At 45.6% G+C, this 21,243-nt stretch overlaps 1 protein-coding gene across 1 annotated transcript; it reads left to right on the forward strand.

Moving 5' to 3' along the window:
- The first annotated feature begins 82 nt into the window (after window positions 1-82).
- LOC106695214 (zinc finger protein 587B-like) lies at window positions 83-12,661 on the forward strand. Its single transcript, XM_014448890.2, has 3 exons — window positions 83-208; window positions 1,839-1,965; window positions 11,759-12,661. Exons 1-3 carry the CDS (start codon window positions 128-130, stop codon window positions 12,511-12,513), a joined length of 963 nt encoding a protein of 320 aa, XP_014304376.1. The 5' UTR covers window positions 83-127; the 3' UTR covers window positions 12,514-12,661.
- The last annotated feature ends 8,582 nt before the right edge of the window (window positions 12,662-21,243 follow it).

Genomic DNA, 21,243 nt, shown 5'->3' on the forward strand with positions numbered 1-21,243 from the left:
GCAGGCCCCGGGCCTCGAAGGGAAAGGGGGAGGCGGGGGTCACGTGACTCCCGGGCGAGCGGGCGGCTGAGGCTCCGGGAGGAGACGCGGCCCGGACGGTGCTGGAGGCGGAGGATCCCGGAGCCGAATGGAGCTCCCGCCTCCCTCCCGCGTGGAGCCCCCAGAATGTGGGGGTGCGCGCTGGGGGCGCGGGAGTTTCCGGTTCCTGGTGGGTGAGACCTGGGCCGATGCGGTCCTTTTCTCTTTTTTTTTTTGGAATTTTATTAAATGGGTTTTATTATGCAAATAGGATACCATAGCCCCCATATGCTTTGCTATTGTTATCCATCCCCGTGATTTCACAAAAACAGATCTTTAATAAACGTTAAATTTATGAACATTTTTTAAAAATATATTTTATTGATTTTTTACAGAGAGGAGGGGAGAGGGATAGAGAGTTAGAAACATCGATGAGAGAGAACCATCGATCAGCTGCCTCCTGCACACCCTCTACTGGGGATGTTCCGGCAACCAAGGTACATGCCCTTGACCAGAATCGAACCCGGGACCCTTGAGTCCGCAGGCCGACGCTCTATCCACTGAGCCAAACCGGTCAGGGCTGAACATCTTCTTTTTAAAAAATATATATAGAAATATCTATATAGATATATATAGATATTTCTATATATATTTCTTTATTGATTTCAGAGAGGAAAGGAGAAGGAGAGAGAGAGAGAGAGAGAGAAACATCAATGATGAGAGCGAATCATTGATCGGCTGCCTCCTGCATACCCCACACTGGGGATATAGCCTGCAACCCAGGCCTGTGCCCTTGATCGGAATCGAACCCGGGACCCTTCAGTCCACAGGCTGACGCTCTATCCACTGAGCCAAGCCGGATAGGGCAAATTTATGAACATCTTAAGATAACTTGAAAAATATATAGTTAAATGAAATCCACAAGTTACAAAGATTTTAATATGCACACGGCCAGTCCATCTAAATTTGGCACAGCCAGTCTACTTAATTGATTTATTTAATGGGGTAATTTTTAAAAATTCCGTTGGGGTATGAACGGCATATTATGCCCGTGACAAAGGTGACAAGTGTGATATTGTTTTGACTAAAAGCAAAATATAATTCCTGGCTATGTCATTGTTCTGGCTCATCAAAGCTAATAAAATACGTGAGGGTCAGGTTCTGTCATGCCCAAAGGGGTCGGCAAATGTAATTGAAGGTATGTGGTCCTTGTTAATGTCCCTGTGCCTGGCGTGGTGCCCTCGGGCCTGGGGTGAGCACAGGGAGGACCACACAGGAGTGGGAGGGAGTCACGACCTCTGAGCTTCAGGGGAGGGGGGGGGGAGGTGGAGGTCAGATGCCCAGAGGAGGCCTTCCTAGCGCCGTCTCCCCAAGTGCATGGCAGGGGGTTGCCCCTGGGGCCTGGAGGTGTGAGGGGTACAGTCTGCAGAGGGCTGTGCACATTGGGGGGGAGTGGGAGTTAGGGTTCCGGGGCCGAGCATTGGGGACTGACAGGTGAAGCCTGAGCCGAAGCTTGGTGGGGCCTTGTCACCATCTAGAGACCCCGAGGGGAAGGCATGGCATGATGGGGCCCTGCCCGCCAGGAACAGAACTGGGTTCCATCTCTGTGCCCTCCTGCCTGGCGCTGCTGAGGGCAGAGCCTCATGCCTAAAGGGACCCTGAGGGTCGGGTGGGCTCCCCTGGCACCTGTGCCCACCTGTGGGGTTCCTCTGAGGTGGGAGCTGGGGAGGAGGAGGCGTGAGGGGCAGATGGGTGGGGAGAGGGACTGTGGGTTCTCAGGCACAGAATGGTCATAGTTCCCTCTGTCCCCGTCATTACAGGCCGGCGTGACCTTGGAGGATGTGGCCGTGCATTTCTCCCGGGAGGAATGGAGGCTGGTGGACGAGGCTCAGAGACGCCTGTATCTGCATGTAATGCTGGAGAATTTTGCACTTGTGTCCTCTCTGGGTAAGACTCACAGCCTCACCAGGGACCTGGCCTGGACTCTCCTCCCTCCCTCGTCCCCTCCCTCAGTCCTCGGGCCTGGACCCCAGCACTGCTGCCTCCCCAGTTTTCTGGGCAGTTGCTGTGTTGCTGGGGCTGGTGGGTGTGCACGGCCCTCTGCTCCCTCCTGCAGTCCCCATACTGAGCCCTTTTGGGAAGGGATTCAGGGTCAGTAAGTGGTACTGCATTGAGCTTCATGGATTCACCTCTCAGTGTCTGGGTGAATGTGTCCAGATCCATATCACTTCTGTCTCCCAGGGTTCGATCCCTTCTGTAGCTGTCATTTCCTCCTGCCCATCTGTGCCAGGACTTGCAGGTGTTGTCTGGGTCATTACTAATCTGAAGCCTGGGCTTTGCTTTAAGACTCTCCTGAAATGTGTAGTGTTTACATCTGTTTTCCTTTTTTGTTTCCTAACCTGGTTGCAATACAGACTTGTAAACATTAAAGTGTACAGTGGACTGATTTTATTATATATATTAGAGGCCCGGTACACAAAAATTTGTGCACTCATGGGGGGTCCCTCAGCCCGGCCTGTGCCCTCTCGCAGTCTGGGACCCCTCGGGGGATGTCCACCTGCTGGCTTAGGCCCGCTTCCTGGGGGATTGGGCCTAAGCTGGCAGTCAGACATCCCTCTGGCAGCCGGGGAGCCCTCGGGGGATGTCCACTTGCCAGTGGGGAGGAGGCCTAAGGTGTAATCAGACATCCTTAGCGCTGCTGTAGTGGCAGGAGAGGCTCCCGCCACCACCGCCATGCTGTCAGCCGTCAACCTGGCTTGTGGCTGAGGAGAGCTCCCCCTGTGGGAGTGCACTGACCATCAGGGGTCAACTCCTGCATTGAGCTTCTGCCCCCTGGTGGTCAGTGTGTGTCATAGTGACCAGTCATTCCCAGTTGTTCTGCTGTTAGGGTCAATTTGCATATTACCCTTTTATTATATGATCAAATAAATTTATTAATAAATTTATTTATTTATTTTAATATACTTTATTGATTTTTTACAGAGAGGAAGGGAGAGGGATAGAGAGTTAGAAACAACAATGAGAGAGAAACACCCATCAGCTGCCTCCTGCACACTCCCCACTGGGGATGTGCCTGCAACCAAGATACATGCCCTTGACCGGAATCGAACCTTGAGTCCGCAGGCTGACGCTCTATCCACTGAGCGAAACCAGTTAGGGCTAAATAAATTTATTTTATTTATTATCCCCTGGTGACCCAAACTCCCAGCCTCTACTTTCTTTTCTTTTCTTTTTTCTGGGATTTATTTATCTTCTGTAATTGAAACTTTGTAGCCTTGAGCAGAGCTGAGGGCCGGCCAGGGCAGGCAGGAAGCTTGGCTTCCTCCATTGCTTGGGGCAAGCCAAGCCTCCTGCTCATTCCAGGTCCGTGGCTGCTGCCATCTTAGTTGGGTTAATTTGCATACTTGCTTCTGATTGGCTGGTGGGTGTGGCTTGAGTGTAGGAGAGGGACAGTTAATTTACATGTTTCTCTTTTATTATATAGGATATATAAAGACTAGAGGCCCGGTGCACGAAATTTGTGCACTAGATGGGGGGGGTGTCCCTCAGCCCAGCCTGCACCCTCTCCAATCTGAGACCACTTGGGGGATGTCCGACTGCTGGTTTAGGCCCCATCCCTATGGTGGGATCGGGCCTAAACCGTCAGTCTGACATCCCTCTCACAATCCGGGACTGCTGGCTCCCAACCACTCACCTCGCTGCCTGCCTGATTGCCCCTAACTGCTTCTGCCTCTGAGCCTGATCACCCCTAACCACTTTCCTTCCAGCCTGATCGACGCCTACCTGCTCCACTGCTGGCCTGATTGCCTCCAACTGCCCTCCCTTGCCAGCCTGTTCACCCCTAACTGCCCTCCCTTACTGGCCTGGTCGTCCCTAGCTGCACTCCACTGCTGGCCTGATTGCCCACAACTGCCCTTCCCTGCCGGCCATCTTGTGACCATATGGGGTTGGCCATTTTGTACAAGGGTGCGACGGTCAATTTGCATATAACCTCTTTATTATATAGGATAATGGCCACAGTAAAATTAATTAAACGTCTTTCCCCATTTGAAGTTGCCTGATATTTTTTTTTTTTTAAATATATTTTATTGATCTTTTCACAGAGAGGAAGGGAGAGAGATAGAGAGTTAGAAACATCGATGAGAGAGAAACATTGATCAGCTGCCTCCTGCACATCTCCCACTGGGGATGTGTACGCAACCCAGGTACATGCCCTTGACCGGAATCGAACCTGGGACCTTTCAGTCTGCAGGCCGACGCTCTATTCACTGAGCCAAACCGGTTTCGGCATTGCCTGATATTTTTATGCTGTGAATGCTTAAGACCTACTCTCAATAAATTTCAACTATATCACATTATTAACTGTAGTCATCATGCTCTTAAGTACATCCTTAGAACTCACTCATCTTATAAAGGAAGCTTCCTACCATTTTTTTTTTTAAATACATTTTATTGATTTTTTACAGAGAGGAAGGGAGAGGGATAGTTAGAAACATCAATGAGAGAGAAACATCGACCAGCTGCCTCCTGCACACCTCCTGCTGGGGATGTGCCCGCATCCAAGGAACATTCCCTTGACCGGAATCGAACCTGGGACCTTTCAGTCCACAGGCCGACACTCTATCTCAGGGGTGGGCAAACTTTTTGACTCGAGGGCCACAATGGGTTCTTAAACTGGACCGGAGGGCCGGAACAAAAGCATGGATGGAGTGTTTGTGTGAACTAATATAAATTCAAAGTAAACATCATTACATAAAAGGGTACGGTCTTTTTTTTTTTTTAGTTTTATTCATTTCAAAGGGCGAATCCGGCTCGGGCCGTAGTTTGCCCACGGCTGCTCTATCTACTGAGCCAAACCGGTATCGCCCTACCCTTTTTTTGTTTTGTTAATTCTCACCTGAGGATATTTTTTCCATTTCTCTTCAGAGAGAGTAGAAGAGTGGGAGGAGGGGAGGGAGAGAGGGAAACATTGATGTGATGTCTCACATAGACTTGTTGTCTCCAATATGCTCCCGAAGACCCTTCTGTGCTAGGGCTGACGCTCTAAACACTGAGCCACACCGGCCACGGCTGCCCATTTTTTAGTTGGATTGTTCGTTGCTATTTAGTTGTATGAACACCTTGTATATTTTGGCTCTCCCTTATGAGACAGCCTTTACACATATTTTCTCACTTTTCATTTCTTTTTTAAATTTTTTTTATTTTTATTTAAGTATATTTTGCCCAAGGCACTCCCTCTCCCCCGCCCGCCTCACTTTTCATTTCTGATGACTGCTTTCTTTGCTGTGCAGATGCCTTTTAGTTTGATGTAGCTCAGCTCCTGTATTTTTGTCTTTGTTGTCTGCTGGTGACATCCAAGAACATCATTGCCAAAACCAATGTCCAGGACCTCTCTTCCCCAAGGAGTTTTAATTTTCATGTCACATTTAGGTTTTTAATGCATTTGAGTTAATTTTTGTGAGCCGTGTAAGGTGGGGCCCCAGTTTCTTTCTTGCAAGTGCATATCCCGTTTTCTCAACATCGTTTTTCATTGGTTTATGTTTAGAGACACAGAGCAAGTGAGAGAGAGGGAGTGAATTAGAGAGAGAAACATTGATTTGCTCTTACACTTATTTACACATTCATTGGTTGTTTCTTATATGTGCCCTGACCGGGGATTGAACCCACAACCTTGGCTTATCTGAACAATGTTCTAACCAACTGACCGACCTGGCCAGGGTCCAACACTGTTTATTGAAGACACTTTTTTTTCCATTTTGTGTGTTTGGACCTTGTCAAAGAGTACTTGACCACCACATATGTGGGTTTCTTTCTGGGCTGCATGTATTCTGTTCTTAGACCTGTGTGTCTATTTGTGTTAGTTTTGATTAATTTGTTTTGTAATATGGTTTAAATCATGAAGTTTCATGCCTGTAACTCTAGTGATGATCTTGTTTATCAAAATTGCTTTGACGGTTAGAAATCATCTGTAGTTTGAGTTTTAGGATTTGTTTTCTATTTCTGGTAAAAATTCCATTGGATTTTGGTAGAGAGTGCATGGAATCAGGTTGCTTTGGTTAGTAGAGATATTTTAACAATAATTCTTCCTATCGAAGAACACAGGATGTCTTTTCATTAATTTGAGTCTTCAGTTCTTTTCATCAGTTGTCTTATGGTTTTCATTGTCCAGATCTTTCACCTTCTTTATTAAATTTATTGCTAAATATTTTATTGTTTTTAATGGTATTATAAATGAGATTGATTTCTAAATTCCTTATTCAGATATTTTTTTGTTAGTGTGAAGATGCAATTGACTTGTATGTGGATTTGGAATGCTGCAAATCTATTGGGCTTATTTATTCCTGCTGGAGGTGTTTTGGTGGAGTTTTTAGGATGTCCTTTATATGAGATAATGTCATCTGCAAACACAGGCAGTTTTACTCCCTTTATATGTGTGTGTATGTTTTATTTCAGAGAGCAAGGGAGAGGAGAGAGAGATAGAAATATCAGTGATGAGAGAGAATCATTGTTCGGCTGCTTCTTGCATGCCCCCCTACTGGGGACTAAGCCTGTTACCTGTGCATGTGCCTTGACTGGGAATCGAACTGTGACCTCCTGATTCCTAGGTTGACGCCCAACCACTGAGCGACACTGACTGGGTAATTTTAAATGTTTTTAAATTTCATTCAGGGATACTTTCTCCAGTGATTTTTAAAGAGAGTGAAAGAGAAGGAGGAGGAGAGGAGAGAGAAACATCGATGTGAGAGAGACATGTTGACCCGGTTACCTCCTGCACTGGTGGGCTATGGACCCACAGCCTAGGCTTGTAACCTGACCAGGAAAGGAGCCTGTGACCCCTTCTTCCAAGGGCGGAGGCTCTAATCACTTAACAACACGGGCCATGGTGATTTATCTTTTTTGTTATAAAGGAAGAGAGGAATGGAGAGTGAGAAAGAGAGATGGGGAAACTTCAGTTTATTGTTCCACTTATTTATGCATTCTTTTATTCCTTCTTTATGTGTCCTGATTGGAGATCAAACCTGCAATCTTGGCGTATTAGGCCAACATTCTAACCAATTGAGATACCCAACCCAGGCCTCTACATCTAATATTTTGTGTGGTTTTTATCATGAAAGAATTATGAATTTTGTTAAATGCTTTTTTGCATCTATTGTGATGATAAGATTTTTTTCGCCTTCATTCTGTTAATGTGCTAAAGCACATTTATTGATTTTGTTCATGATGAACCATTCTTGCACTCGAGAGATAAATCCCATGTAATTACAGTTTATGATTTTTTTTATATGCTGGTGACTTTGTTTGCTATTAATTTGTTGAGGGTTTGTTGTTCTTTTATATCTATATTCATCAGGGATGTGAGGCTGTAATAGTCTTTTCTTATAGTGTCATTATCTGGCTTTGGTGTCAGGTTATTGCTGGTCACCTAAAACAAATTTGGAAATTTTTAAAATTCCGTCTCTCTCCCTCTTTCTCTCTCTCTATTTAATCTATATATGTTTGTATATATAGATAGAGATATATAAAGATATAGAGATATAGATAGTATTTTTTTATAAATATTTTTTATTGATTTCTGAGAGGGAAAGAGGGATAGAAGCATCAATAATGAGAGAGAATTGGTCAGCTGCCTCCTGCACACCCTACTGGGGATCAAGGCCGCAACCCAGGCACATGCCCTTGACCTGAATCGAACTTGGGACCCTTAAGTCCGCAGGCCAGTGCTCTTACCTACAGACCCAATCAGCTAGGGAAGTGGTGTGTTTTTATTCCTCTGTCTTTTGCATATCTACTATTGCATTTTGCTTTGTGATTACTATAGGCTTATATAAAATCTTATAATTAAAACTTTCTATTTTAAGGTATCAACTTCAATTGCAAAGCAAAACTCTACGTTTTGTTGTTGTTAATCCTCACCTGAGGATATTATTTCCCATTGATTTTTAGAGAGAGTAGAAGGGAGGGGGAGAGACAGGGAGAGAAACATGCATTTGAGAGAGACACTTCGATTGGTTGCCTACCTCATGCTCCCCAACTGGCACCAGGGATAGAGCCTGCAGCTGAGGTGCATGCCCTTGACCGGGAAACCGACCCGGACCCCTTCAGGCTCATCCTTTATCCACTGAGCCAAACTGGGTACGGACAAAACCCTACTCTTACATCCCCCTTCCCCATAATTTTGATGTCCATTTCACATCTTTTATATTTCGTAACCATTAGCAAATGAGAGTATTTTGAATTTAACTGTATACTTTATCAGTTTAGTTGATATTTTTATGTTACTAGCTAGTATACTTTCATTTTAGCTTGAACTACTTGCTGTAGCATTTCTCATAGGCTAGGGGAAGTGTTGATGAACTCCCTCGGCTTTTGTTTGCCTGGGAAAGTGTCTCACCTTCATTTCTCAAGGGCACCTTTGCGAGCAAAGTATCTGAGCTTGCAGTTTTGTCCTGTAAGCATTTATGACGTACCGGCCCACTCTCTTTGGGAGTGCAGTGTTTCAGCTAAGAAAACCACTCCTGCCTTTATCACCCTGGTATTAATGAGATGAGTTTCTTTTTCCTTGCAGCTTTCAAAATTCTCTTTGTCATTTCTTTTTGACTTTTATTCTAATGTTTCTTGGTGCAGCCTTTTTTGAATTGAATCTGTTTTTGGATTTATGAGCCTCATGCACTTAGGTGACTGCTTCTATCTCCAGATTTTCTGAGTTTGTTTCCATTATTTAAAATTTTTGTTTTTGTTGATCCACATTTGAGGATATTTTCCCACTGAATTTTAGAGAGAGTGGAAAGGGGAGGGGGAGAGACAGAAACATCAATGTGAGAGAGACACATCGATTGGTTGTCTTATGTACATGCCCCATCCAAGTACATGCCCTTGACTTTAATTGAACCCAGGACTCTTCATTCTGCAGGCCGACCCTTTATCCACTAAGCCAAATCAGCTAGGGCCATTATTTAAATAAGCTTTCTATCCCTTTTTTCTGTCTTCTCTTTCTAGAACTCCCATAACGTGAATATCGTTATTTCATGACAACCCATAATTCATGTACGATTTCTTTATTCTCTTTTTCTAAATTTGTTTTGACTGCGTAATATCAAAGGACCAACATTCATCTTCAGAATCATTGTTTTGATTGATCAAGTGAGCTATTGATGCTCTCTATAGCATTTTTTCATTTCATTTATTTTTCAGCACAATAATTTTCATTTTCTCTTGTATATTTTCTATTTCTTTGATGAAAAATCTTATTTTGTTTGTATAGCGTTTTCTGGTCTTTTTTTAATTTGCATTTTTATTTTTTAAATTGATTTTACAGAAGGAGAAGCGGGGGGTGAGAGAGAGAGAAACATTGATGTGAGAGAGACATTGATTTGTTGCCTCTTGTACGCACCCTTGTCTGGGGATCTAACCCACAACATAGGTATGTGCCCTGACTGATAATCAAACTTGTTGCCTTCCTGTGATTAGGACTGCACTCCAACTAACTGAGCTATCTCAGCCAGGGCAATTGTGTGTCCTTTATTTTATTTTATTTATTTCTAGCTTCCTGGGCTTGCTTAAATTATTTATTTTGAAATCCTTTTCTGACCATACACAGATGTGCATTTCTTTGGAGTGATTGTTAAATTTGTGTGTTCCTTTGGTTGGTGGGGTGTCATGTTTCCTTGATTTTTGAAAAAATGTTTTGTTTGCATGTTTGTTTTTTGTAGCCTTGTGTTGATGTCTGTACATTTCATAGGGTGAATTACTTTGACTTTTCTGGAACGGTTTTGGTGGGAAGAGCTTCGCCTGTGTTGGGGTGTCACTGTGCGGACTTGGTTGGTGTTGCAGTTCTGACTCTAAGGCCAAACCGAGTAATGTCTGCAGCTGTGTAACCTGAAGTCAGTGTTAGTGAAATTGCAGGTTCCTCAGTAGCTAAGGCTTTGTGTGCTCACACCTGTGGAGAGGATGGCTGTAGACAACCTGATTTTGTTCTCTCAAGGGAAATGTTTTTGGCTCAGTTGTTCCCTTTAGGTCAGGGGTCCTCAGACTTTTTAAACAGGGGGCAAGTTCACTGTCCCTCAGACCGTTGGAGGGCCGGACTATAGTTTAAAAAAAACTATGAACAAATTCCTATGCACACTGCACCTATCTTATTTTGAAGTAAAAAAACAAAACGGGAACAAATACAATATTTGTATTTGCATGTGGCCCGCGGGCCGTAGTTTGAGGACCCCTGCTTTAGGTGCTGAGTGCAGGGTGTCCTCGTGGTGATGGGGGAATTCGTGTCTGATTGTAAGAGCCCCCAGTGGCATTGACTTTGCTCTGTGAGATGCAGTCCCACACTGATCAGTGATCTCGCCTGTGAGCAGAGCACAGGGACACATACAAGGAGCTAGTGTCTGAGGGCTCAGCTACTCCATATTGCCCACGGCTTTGGTGCCTGAGAACTGGGCATTCCTGTGACAGCAATGGGGTCAGGTTATCTAATATTGGCATTTCAGGAACAGTTGTGGCTCTGGGGTCTGGCGGGTATGGGGTGGGGCCTCTAGAGAAGGCAGCTGGGATCCATGCCTGCGGTCACTCGGCCAAGTCTGCTGTGCAAACTGTGGGTGTCCTCAGATGTAGCGCGAGCTGTTGAGGGTCCTTCTGGAAAAGGTTTCTCGTCCTCTGCAGAGCTGGACGGTGGCAATGGAATGGCATTTGCCCTTGGCTGATACACATGGCTCCCCCTTTCTTACTTCTTTTTCTTTTCCAGATGTCTTCACTATGCTGGTGTTTATTCTTTGTGTGTGTATTCTCCTTTTTATGCTCCATGGGCTGCTGTTGTGTCTTAATTATGTTCTGGAGAACTCTAAGGGCAAATTTTGCTCATAAAGAGCTGCCTTAATTTTTTGTTGTTGGTGACAAAAGCTGGTTTCCTCTACGACATTGCTGACGTTACTCACCAGATGTGTTTCTGGGTGTGTTGTGTGCTGAGTTACTCTGGAACAGACCTCTCCATTCACATGTTCTGTTTTTTCGGTGTATCATCCATGTTGTATGTAGTTGCCCTGCTAGGACTTTTGGGGAAGAGTCCTTTCTGCGTGTATCACAGGATGTGTCTCTCTCCAGCCATGGCCAAGTGGGGTCACAGAGGGTGTGGTCCTAGTGACTGGTTGTTGTGAAAATTGAGTTGTCAGGACATTATTCAGATCATACCATGAACCTGTCTTTGCTCAACCAGAGGGTTTGTGTCATTGCCAATAGCCAGACCCATTTCCCCTCTTCCTCTTGCAGCTTTGGCACTTTCCCGTGTCTACTGTGGTTTCTAGCCCAGGGATAGTGCCCCCTCCCTGGACTCCCATCTCGCCTGCTCTCTCACCGCTCTTTCCTCAGTGCTCTTCAACACTGCCCCTCACGTATGTGCTGTGAGGTGTTGAAAGTGTCTGTATTGACCTTGGACAGCAGCTAGTGTTTGCATAGTAATGTTCTTACATGCATGTTTCTCCCCAGCTCTGCTCCAGCAGCAGAGAAGGATATGCAGGACTCCGTTGCAATAGGAAATGCATTGTATGCTGTGCCTCTCTTTGTTGTGTCAGACCCATATCCTTCCCCTGGTGTGTTTTCACCATTTTCTGACCTTAGAAGCTGAGAAGCACAGAATAGTCAGCCAGTCCTTCAACTGAATTTTCTTCCTTTGCAAAGCATTTCATATATAGATGTGTTTCTCCCTCCCCTTTAGTCAACATGTAATTCAAAAGCGTTTCTTTGTGCTCAGGTTGCTGCTGTGGAGCCGACGATGTGGAAGCACCCGGCGAACAGAGGGTTTCTGTGGGAATCTCACGGGGGAAGAATCCTCAGACAGCCTCGTCTTCCCAGAAGAGACACCCCTGCGAGAGTTGCGGGCCAGTCTTGAGGGACATTTTCCACTTGGTCGAGCATCAGGGGACACAGCACAGCCAGAAACTGCTGAGGTGTGGGGCGTGCGCAAAACGATTTTATTTCAGTGTAAACGGTCACCAGCTTAAGGAGCAGCACATGGGAGGGGAGCCCTTCAGACGTCGTGCGGACAAGGCCTCATTCGTGAAGAGCGACAGCACCCACCTGTCAGGGAAGACCTTGGCCTCTGAGCAGAATGAGAGGGACTTCCTGCCCAGCTTGGGACATCGGCAGCCACCGCTCCCTCATAAAGCGAAGGAGCCGAAGGAGGGCCCCAGTGGGAAGCACCTTCTCAGAGCAGAACAAGCCTTCACCACCCAGGGAAATGCAAAAAGGCCTTTAACCCCAAACGCCTGCTTGTTCAGGACCAAGATGTCTATATTGCAAGAAAATGTTTTGTGTGCAGTGAATGTGGAAAAATATTCAGGTACAAAGCCTCATTTGTTACTCACTGCAGAGTCCACACTGAAAAAAGTATTTATGTGTGTGACAAAGGTGGGAAAACCTTTAGGGGACGCTCAACCCTCAGTCAGCATCGAAAAATTGATACAGGTCCAAGGCAGTACACGTGCAGCAAATGTGGAAAATCCTTAAGCTACAAACCTGTCCTCATTAATACCCAGGAACAACACAGTGGCGAAAACAGTTATGTGTGTGGTGAATGTTTGCAACCGTTTAGTCATAGTTCAGTGTCCATTGAATATCAGAAAGTTCAAACACAAGAAAAACCGTATAAGTGTAATGACTGTGCAAAATCGTTTACCTCTCTCGCTGCCCTCAGTTATCATCAGAGCTCTCACACAGGAGAAAGACCTTATGGGTGCAGTGATTGTGGGAAATCTTTTATCTCTAGGTCTGACCTCCGTTATCATCAGAGAGTTCACACTGGAGAAAGGCCTCATGAGTGCAGTGAATGTGGGAAATCTTTTATCACCCGTACAGCTCTTCGTTATCATCAGAGAGTTCACACTGGGGAAAGGCCTTATGAATGTAGTGAATGTGGGAAGTCCTTTACCCGAAGGAATAACCTCCTTATACACCTTAGAGTTCATTCAGGCTACAGGCCTTATGAGTGCGGTGAATGTGGGAAATCGTTTACCTTTAGTTCTAGCCTCCGTTATCATCATAGAGTTCACACTGGAGAAAGGCCTTATGACTGCAGCGAGTGTGGGAAATCCTTTAACAATAGGTGGACACTTGTTAGACACCAGAGGATTCACACAGGAGAAAAGCCTTACGTATGCAGCAATTGTGGCAAATCTTTTACTTGTAGTTCCACACTTCAGTATCATGAGCGAGGCCACCTTGGGAAAAGGCCTTATGAGTGCACTGAGTGTGGGAGATCTTTTACTACTAGCTCTGCCCTCCGTTATCATCAGAGTGTTCACACAGGAGAAAGGCCTTATGAGTGCAGTGAATGTGGGAAATCTTTTATCTCCAGATCTGACTTCCAGTATCATCAGAAAACTCACTCAGGAGAAAGGCCTTACGAGTGTAATGAATGTGGAAAATCCTTTATTCGAAGAAATAACCTCATTTTACACCAGAGAGTACACACGGGAGAAAGACCTTATGAGTGTAGTGAATGTGGAAAATCTTTTAACAATAAGTCGACACTCATTCAACACCGGAGAGTTCACACAGGAGAAAAACCTTATGTGTGCACTGAATGTGGAAAGTCCTTTACTTCTAGCTCCACCCTCTCCTATCATCTGAGAACTCATGCGGGAAAAAGGCCTTATGCATGTAGTGAATGTGGGAAATCATTTACATCTAGTTCCACCCTCAATTACCATCAGAGAGTTCACACAGGAGAAAGGCCTTATAAATGCAGTCAATGTGGAAAATCTTTTACTTTTAGTTCGAGCCTCCGTTATCATCACAGAGTTCACACTGGAGAGAGGCCATATGAATGCAGTGAATGTGGGAAAACTTTTAAGGATAGATCACAGTTCACTAAACACCAGAGAGGTCACACTGGAGAGAGACCTTATGAGTGTAATGAATGTGGGAAATCTTTTAGCCACAAATCTTCCCTCTCAATACACCAGAAAACTCATAATAGAGAAAGGTCTTACAAGTGTGGCGAGTGTGGTAAGTCTTTTACCTCTACCTCTGGTCTTGGTTATCATCGGAGACTTCACAGGGGAGAAAGGCCCTACCAGTGCATTGAATGTGGGAAGTCTTTTACCAGCAGTTCGATACTTGTTCGACACCAGAGAGTTCACACAGGAGAAAGACCTTATGAGTGTAGTGAATGTGGGAAATGCTTTGCCAGTAGTGACACACTTTCTTATCACGAGAGAGTTCACACAGGAAAAAAGCCTTACAAATGCAGTCAGTGTGGAAAATCTTTTGCCTCTGGTTCCACCCTCCGTTATCATCAGAGAGTTCACACAGGAGAAAGGCCTTATGAGTGCAGTGAATGTGGGAAATCTTTTATCTGTAGTTCCAAACTTCGTTATCACCATCGAGTTCACACTGGTGAAAGGCCTTATGAATGCAGTGAATGTGGAAAACTGTTTAGGGATAGTTCCCAATTCAATCAACACCGGAGAGGTCACACTGGAGAAAGACCTCATGAGTGCAATGAATGTGGGAAACTTTTTATACGAAAATCTACGCTCTCTCAACATCAGAGAGTTCACATGAGGGAAAGGCCTTAGAAGTGCTAGAGACGTGCAATTTTCTGTTCAGTGTAAAAGCCCTAGAGGAAATTCTTTCAGAACTCATTTGTCTGAATTGAGACTCATACGTCTGAATATGTACAGTGGGTAGATTCCCCGTAAGTTTCATTTACGAGAAGCCTGTGTAAATACGTTATACTCTCTTGATTGGCCAGGGCTCTTCCTAGGTTTATGTGGCTAAAGTTCTTTAACCTTTCCCACTGGCATGTCCTTAGAATTTTTGCAACAGTCATGGCCTAATGTGTTCTGGGAAGCTGACCTCTGGTTTCATATATTGTAGAAATCTAGGAATAACCAAACCCTCAGGGGTCAGCTTTCCCTTTATGACTAATGTGGACATGGATTTCAGTGAATATCCTGACTTCTGCTTCAAGCTTACAGAGAAATGACTACCGGTTCCAGGGATGTGTTGGTCTCACATGATACTTGTGATGGAATTTACCAGCTTCCAGTTCATGTATTTGGAAGTGCCTATTGCTCATTGCTTTGCCTTGTGAAACAGTCGAGGCCTTGTATTTTCTTTGTTGTTATTCCTCACCTGAGGGTATTTTTTCCGTTGGATTTTAGAGAAAGTGGAAGGGAAGGTGAGAGACAGAAACATCAGTGTGAGAGAGACAGATTGGATGAGTTGACTCCCACACATATTCCGATCAGATGCCAAGGACTAAACTTACAACCCAGGTACATGCCATTGACTAGGATCAACCTGAGATAATTCAGTATGTGGGCCAATGCTCTAACCATTGAGTCATACCTGCAAGGGCGAAAAGACATCTTTAATATGGGAAACCAAAATCAGGGTATTATGCTCTCTTTTTATGTCTAAAATGTACTTTGGGTAAACATAAAGTTAGGAAAACTTAGAGATGATTTCTATTTAATAAGTGCTAACATCCTGATAAAGTTTTATAGAATGCAGACATGTCTCAACAGCTCATAAAATAATTGATTTAGCCCAAAATCATCAATTACTTCAACCAAATATATTCAATGACAGCCGGCAGAGTAGACAAAATTTCAATGGGTAAAAATTATATTGGATGAAAAACCTTTTAACAGTTAAACTCACTATGCAATGTTCACAACACAAAAATGACACTGATACTTCATAGCATCTGTGCCTAAAGCAATCAAAAGTCTGAGCTCTGCCTGTGCAGCAGTGTGGCTAGAATCAAGGAGGATTTGATCGAATGCCATTGGCTCCAACTATGTATTTATTGCAAACAAAGGAGAACAAGTTAAGGACATCCAAGGTGTGCCATACACGCGTTCCGGAAAGACAAGTGTTTGGTTCCGGAACAACTGTGGTAAAGCCAGTCACACAAGTTTAATGGTTCACCATGCACATAAAAATTACATTTACACTCTACATCACTGTAGTCTATGAAATGTGCGATACCATTATGTTTTCAAGCAATAATGTACATAATTTAAACATTTGCCCAAGCCAGTGTGCTACAGTGGTTTGAGCATTGACCTATGCACCAGAAAGGTAGCAGGTTTGATTCCAGGTCAAGGGCAGGTACCTGGGTTGCAGGTTCCATCCCCAGTCGCCAATGAGGCCTTTAGGGGAAGCAATCCCTGTGTCTCATGCTGATGGTCCTCTCTTTTTTCCCTTCTCCTGACCCTCCACTCTAAAAACCAATGGAATAAATATCATCTGGTGAGGATTTTTTTTTATTATTATGAGAAATAATAAAGCAATGTATGACAAGAGTAGAAAAATGTCAAAACATTTCCCAGAAATTACAAAAATGTTACTCCATTGTGGGTCCATTCACAGCCCTGGTCACTTGCTCCCGGCAATGATACAACTCTTACACTTCAACAAAAGGAAGACCATCCAATTCAAAAAAATGGGCAAGGGACCTAAATAGACATTTATCCCAAGATGATGTACAGATGATTAATATCCTATATAATAAAAAGCTAATATGCAAATAGGCTGAATGTCAGAACAACGGGTCACTATGACGTGGGCTGACTACCAGGAGGCGCATTGGCTGAGGCAGGATGGTGTAGCAGGTGAGCAGTTGTGCCAGACCAAGATGGGGTGCTGGTCACAGTCATCAGGGCGAGCCTCTGGTGGTTACTGAAAATTCTTTGCTCCTGCACGCCACAGCCCCCTTGCACCCACTGCTGGCCCCTGGCGCTGGCCCCATTCGCTCAGTGCCGTCGGCGTGCGAGTGGTGGCTGCTGGCCCCAATCGCCTCTGAGGACTTCTCCATCTCCCCCTGCTCCTGAAGGGCGATCGGGCCCATCAGCTGCTGCTCGCACCCGCAGCTGGCAGTGGCCCCACTTACACCTGCTGCCAGTGCCACCTGCAGGTGTGAACAAGGCCAGTGCCATCAGTGGGTGTGAGAGGTGGCAGCAGGAGTGGGGCTGCAGCGGGAAGGGCTGGGCAGGGGCACGGAGAATGGGCTGAGACCTGGTCCTGTGCCCACTGCAGCGTCATGGCCCACAGTTCCTTTTAAGGTGCACAGATTTGTGCACTGGGACCCTAGTATGTACATGAAAAAGTGGTCCAGGTCAATGTAATGAAGTATTACCTCACAACTACTAGACTGGCTGCTTTGAATAAATCCGCAAAACAAGTGCTGGTGAGGAGGCAGACAAGAGGGTACTTGGTGCTCTGCTGGTGGGAATGCACATGGTGCAGTCACGTGGAAAGAGGATGGAGTTTCTTCAAAAAACTAAAAATGAAACTGCTGTTTCACCCACCATCCCTATTTCTGGGAATGCTTCCTAAGAGTCCTGAAACATATAGGAAAGAATATATGCACCTCTGTGTTCATAGCAGCATTTACAATAGTTAAGATCTGGAAGCAGCCCAAGTGTCCACCAGTGGATGAGTGGGTAAAAAAGCTGTGATGTGTTTACACAATGGGACACTATGGGGCTGTAAAAAAGAAAGATCTCTTACCAACATAGATAGACCTGGAGATTGATGCTAAGTGAAATAAGCAGTTAAAGACAGATGTCACATGATGTTGCTTATACGTGGGATCTGATGAACAAAATAAACTGAGGAAATATGTTCTGATGCATGGGACAGATCTGAGAATAAGGGTGGGGGTAGAGGTGGGGCGGGGTGGAGGGTCTAAAGGGGTGTATGGGAGACGTTTGTTCTGTCAACAATAACAAATAAATTTAAAATATAAAATAGTCTCCAGCACACTGCTTCTGGCACGGTGATTATAGGCCTGGTCTGACACTCCAGGGAATCTCCTGGGACAAGAACATTTTTCAGGTTTTTTTTTGTCTGGGGAACATCTTCCAGTTGTAGTAAAATCTCTTGCCCTGGCTGGTTTTGTTCAGTGGATAGAGCATCGGCCTGCGGACTGAAGGATTCCAGGTTCCATTCAGGTAAAGGGTACATGCCCAGGTTGTGGGCTCCACCCCCAGTGGGCGGGGGGGGGGCGGTGTGTAGGAGGCAGCCGATTGATGGTTCTCTCTCATCATTGATGTTTCTCCCTCTCCCTCTCTGAAATCAATAAAAATGTTTCTTTTTAAAAAATCTCTTTCTCAATTCCCTTAAATGTGAGCTCTTAAATTCTTCAGGATTTCATACTTGTTCTTCCTGGGTGCTGCTGTTTTTATATTTTCACACCTGTGTCCTGTAACTTAAAATATTTCTTTTTAATCTACTGGCTACTCCTTCCACAAAGGCTTTGCACAGCCTGCCTGAGAACACCCATATTCACTGATGTATAACAAAATGAAGTGAGAATCTGAAGCAGATATAATTAGAAAAGTCCCCAACCTGCCACCCTCACTCTTAAGCCTGATCCCTCTCCAGAGAGAACCACTGATATCAGCCTCATATTATCAAGTGAATTACTTTGTCAATGAACAGTAAGCTGTGAAGCAAGTCTCACAACTGCTTCTGTGTGACTGGGACCACGACTCCTTGGTGCCTTCTCTGTTGTGTCTACTCAAACCCCAGTGAGCCCAGCCAGTTTGGCTCAGTGGATAGAGCATTGGCCTGTGGACTGAAGGGTCCCAGGTTAGATTGTCAAGGGTAGATGCCTGGGTTGCAGGCTTAATACCCAGTGGGGGGCGTGCAGGAGGCGGCTGATCAATGATTCTCATCATTGATGTTTCTATCTCTCCCTCTCCCTTCCTCTCTGAAATCAATAAAAATATATATTAAAAAGCAAACACCTGGCCCTAGCCGGTGTGGCTCAGTGGATAGAGCACCGGCCTGTAGAATTAAAGGTCCCAGGTTCGATTCCGGTCAAGGGCATGTACCTTGGTTGTGGACACATCCCCAGTAGGGAGTGTGCAGGAGGCAGCTGATCGATGTTTCTCTCTCATCGATGTTTCTAACTCTCTATCCATCTCCCTTCCTCTCTGTAAAAAATCAATAAAATATATTTTTTTAAAAAAACCACACCCTGTAAACCAGTATAGCATTGACACCAGCCTCTCTCTCCCACTGTTAGCCTTGGCCACCACGTGCTAACAGAAGGTCCAGTTCCTGAACCGAGCTCTGCCCTCTCGCCCGCCCATCGTCCCTCGGGCCTGAATCTCTTCCCAGCAGTTCTTGGTGGCGGGGGGCAGCCCTGGGGACCGGGATGAGAGCGCTAGGGGTTGGACAGGGCCCCTGTCCATCTGCCAGAGCGCTCAGCAGGGTGGGAGCGGAGGGAGGGCGCTGGGGGGCTGCTGACTCAGTTTACACTTTGGTTCCTAATGGATTAAGGAGCGGGGAGGGAGGCAGTAGCATGGGAGGTGGTGCGTGGTCATCAGACTTTGGGTCCCAGGATCTCCCAATATTTGCGATCCGCTCCTCCCTTCCGGGCACGAGGTAAGCTTCCCCTGAGAAAGTCACTACATAGGGCCAGCGGGGGGGAGGAGTCCTACTGACGGCTTTAGACAAGCAAGGAAGTGGGCTCCGGACAACTGGTGGACAGACGGACGCACAGGTAGACTCCAGGACTTCGTTAGGGAGGTGGCCGACCCCCGCCCCTCACCTGGCTGCCCTTCACGTGGCCACTCAGGATGCTCTCTGGCCCTGGCGCCACCCCCACCCCCTGGGAACAGTCACTCCCTGCGGGAGAGCATCTGCTACAGCCAGCAGGGCCTTGGCTTGTGCTTCTCTCATTGGTTGGTTGCCTCCTGCAGGCCCCACAGGGGACTGAGTCCACAATGCGCCATGTGCCTTTTCCTGGAATAGAACCATGGCCAACTGGTTCATGGATTGTCACTCAAATACTGAGCAACCCAGGCCAGGCAAGTTCTATTTGTTGTTGTTGTTGTTGTTTGTTTTTAACACTATAAATCAATTGTGGCCAGGTAAGTGATGTAGAGTGTCAACCTGATAAACCAATATTGTGGTTTAGATCTCTGGTCAGGGCACACACAAGCCTCAAACAATGAAAATATAAAGAAATGGAACCACAAATTGATGTTTCTCTCTTTCACTCTCTCTAAAGTAAATAAATAAAAATTTAGCTTTGGCCGAGGACCTCAGTTGGTTAGAATCAAGGTGGTGGGTTTGATCTCCGTCAGGGTACACACAGAACCTCCCAATGAATGCACCAATAAGTGGAAGAAGCCCTGGCTGAGTGGCTCAGGTGGTTGGAGTATCGTCCTGTACACCAAATGTTTGCGGCTTCAATTCCCAGTCAGGGCACATTACCTGGTTTGCAGGTTTGATCCCCAGTCGGGGCACACAGGGAATCAACCAAACAATATTTACTCCCTTCCCTTCCTGTCTCCAAATATCAATAAACATATCCTGGGGTGAGGATTAAAACAACAAAGTTTAACAGCAACAACAAAAACATCAATGTTTCTCTCTCACCCTCTCTAACATTAATAAGTAAAAATATAGAAATAAGAATTTTCAAAATCCTATAAACCCTATGAAGCCCTCCCCAGGTTAAATTAACTTGCTAGAGCCCTTGGTGGCAAACCGACACCAGGTGGAGACCTCACCTCAGTTCAGCAGCAAAAAGGGGGGATTATGGAGAAATCGCCTGTAAGTAGACTACACCAAGATTTAATTACTTTAAATTTTTTCACTTGTGATTCTGATGGCAAGACACCCATGGAAGTACACTGGTGTCAGAATAAGTCAAAGGAAAACGGTCTGGTTAAATGGAAAGATCCTGAGTCTGGGTTATGGAAGGGCCCCGATCCCCTCTTAACATTCAGCCGAGGGTACCCTTGTGTATTTCCAGAAAATTTCTCCAAGCCCATGTGGATTCCCGCAAGAAATATTAGACTTCAACATGGATCCGAGGGAGGAACTGGCCAGGTTAATGAGAACCCTGCACCTGGAGCCTCGCTTTACAGCTGCAGACAATCAACTAGCCCAGCCGCAGACAGCAGCAGCTTCAAACAATCCACTGAAGATAAGGAATGGGAGGGCGAGGAGGATGGGGAACAGCCGGGAGGTCACCTGGGGCATGGTGAAGAAGGTCCAGAAAGCTGAGCGAATTTGTGAGGAGACCAGAACCCCAAAGAATGTCTTTCTCGCCATGCTAGCAGTAATCAGCTGTGCGGTAATAGTACCAGGGGCAAATGGGGAAGTATTTTGGACTTATGTTCCTGACCCACCATGGGTAACACCCCTTACATGGGCTGATCCCCCGCCTAATGTAGTCACCAATAACACCAAATGCCTTGGTCA

This window comes from Myotis lucifugus, unplaced genomic scaffold, assembly GCF_000147115.1.
Source record: "Myotis lucifugus unplaced genomic scaffold, Myoluc2.0 scaffold_951, whole genome shotgun sequence".
Taxonomy (NCBI): Eukaryota; Metazoa; Chordata; class Mammalia; order Chiroptera; family Vespertilionidae; genus Myotis; species Myotis lucifugus.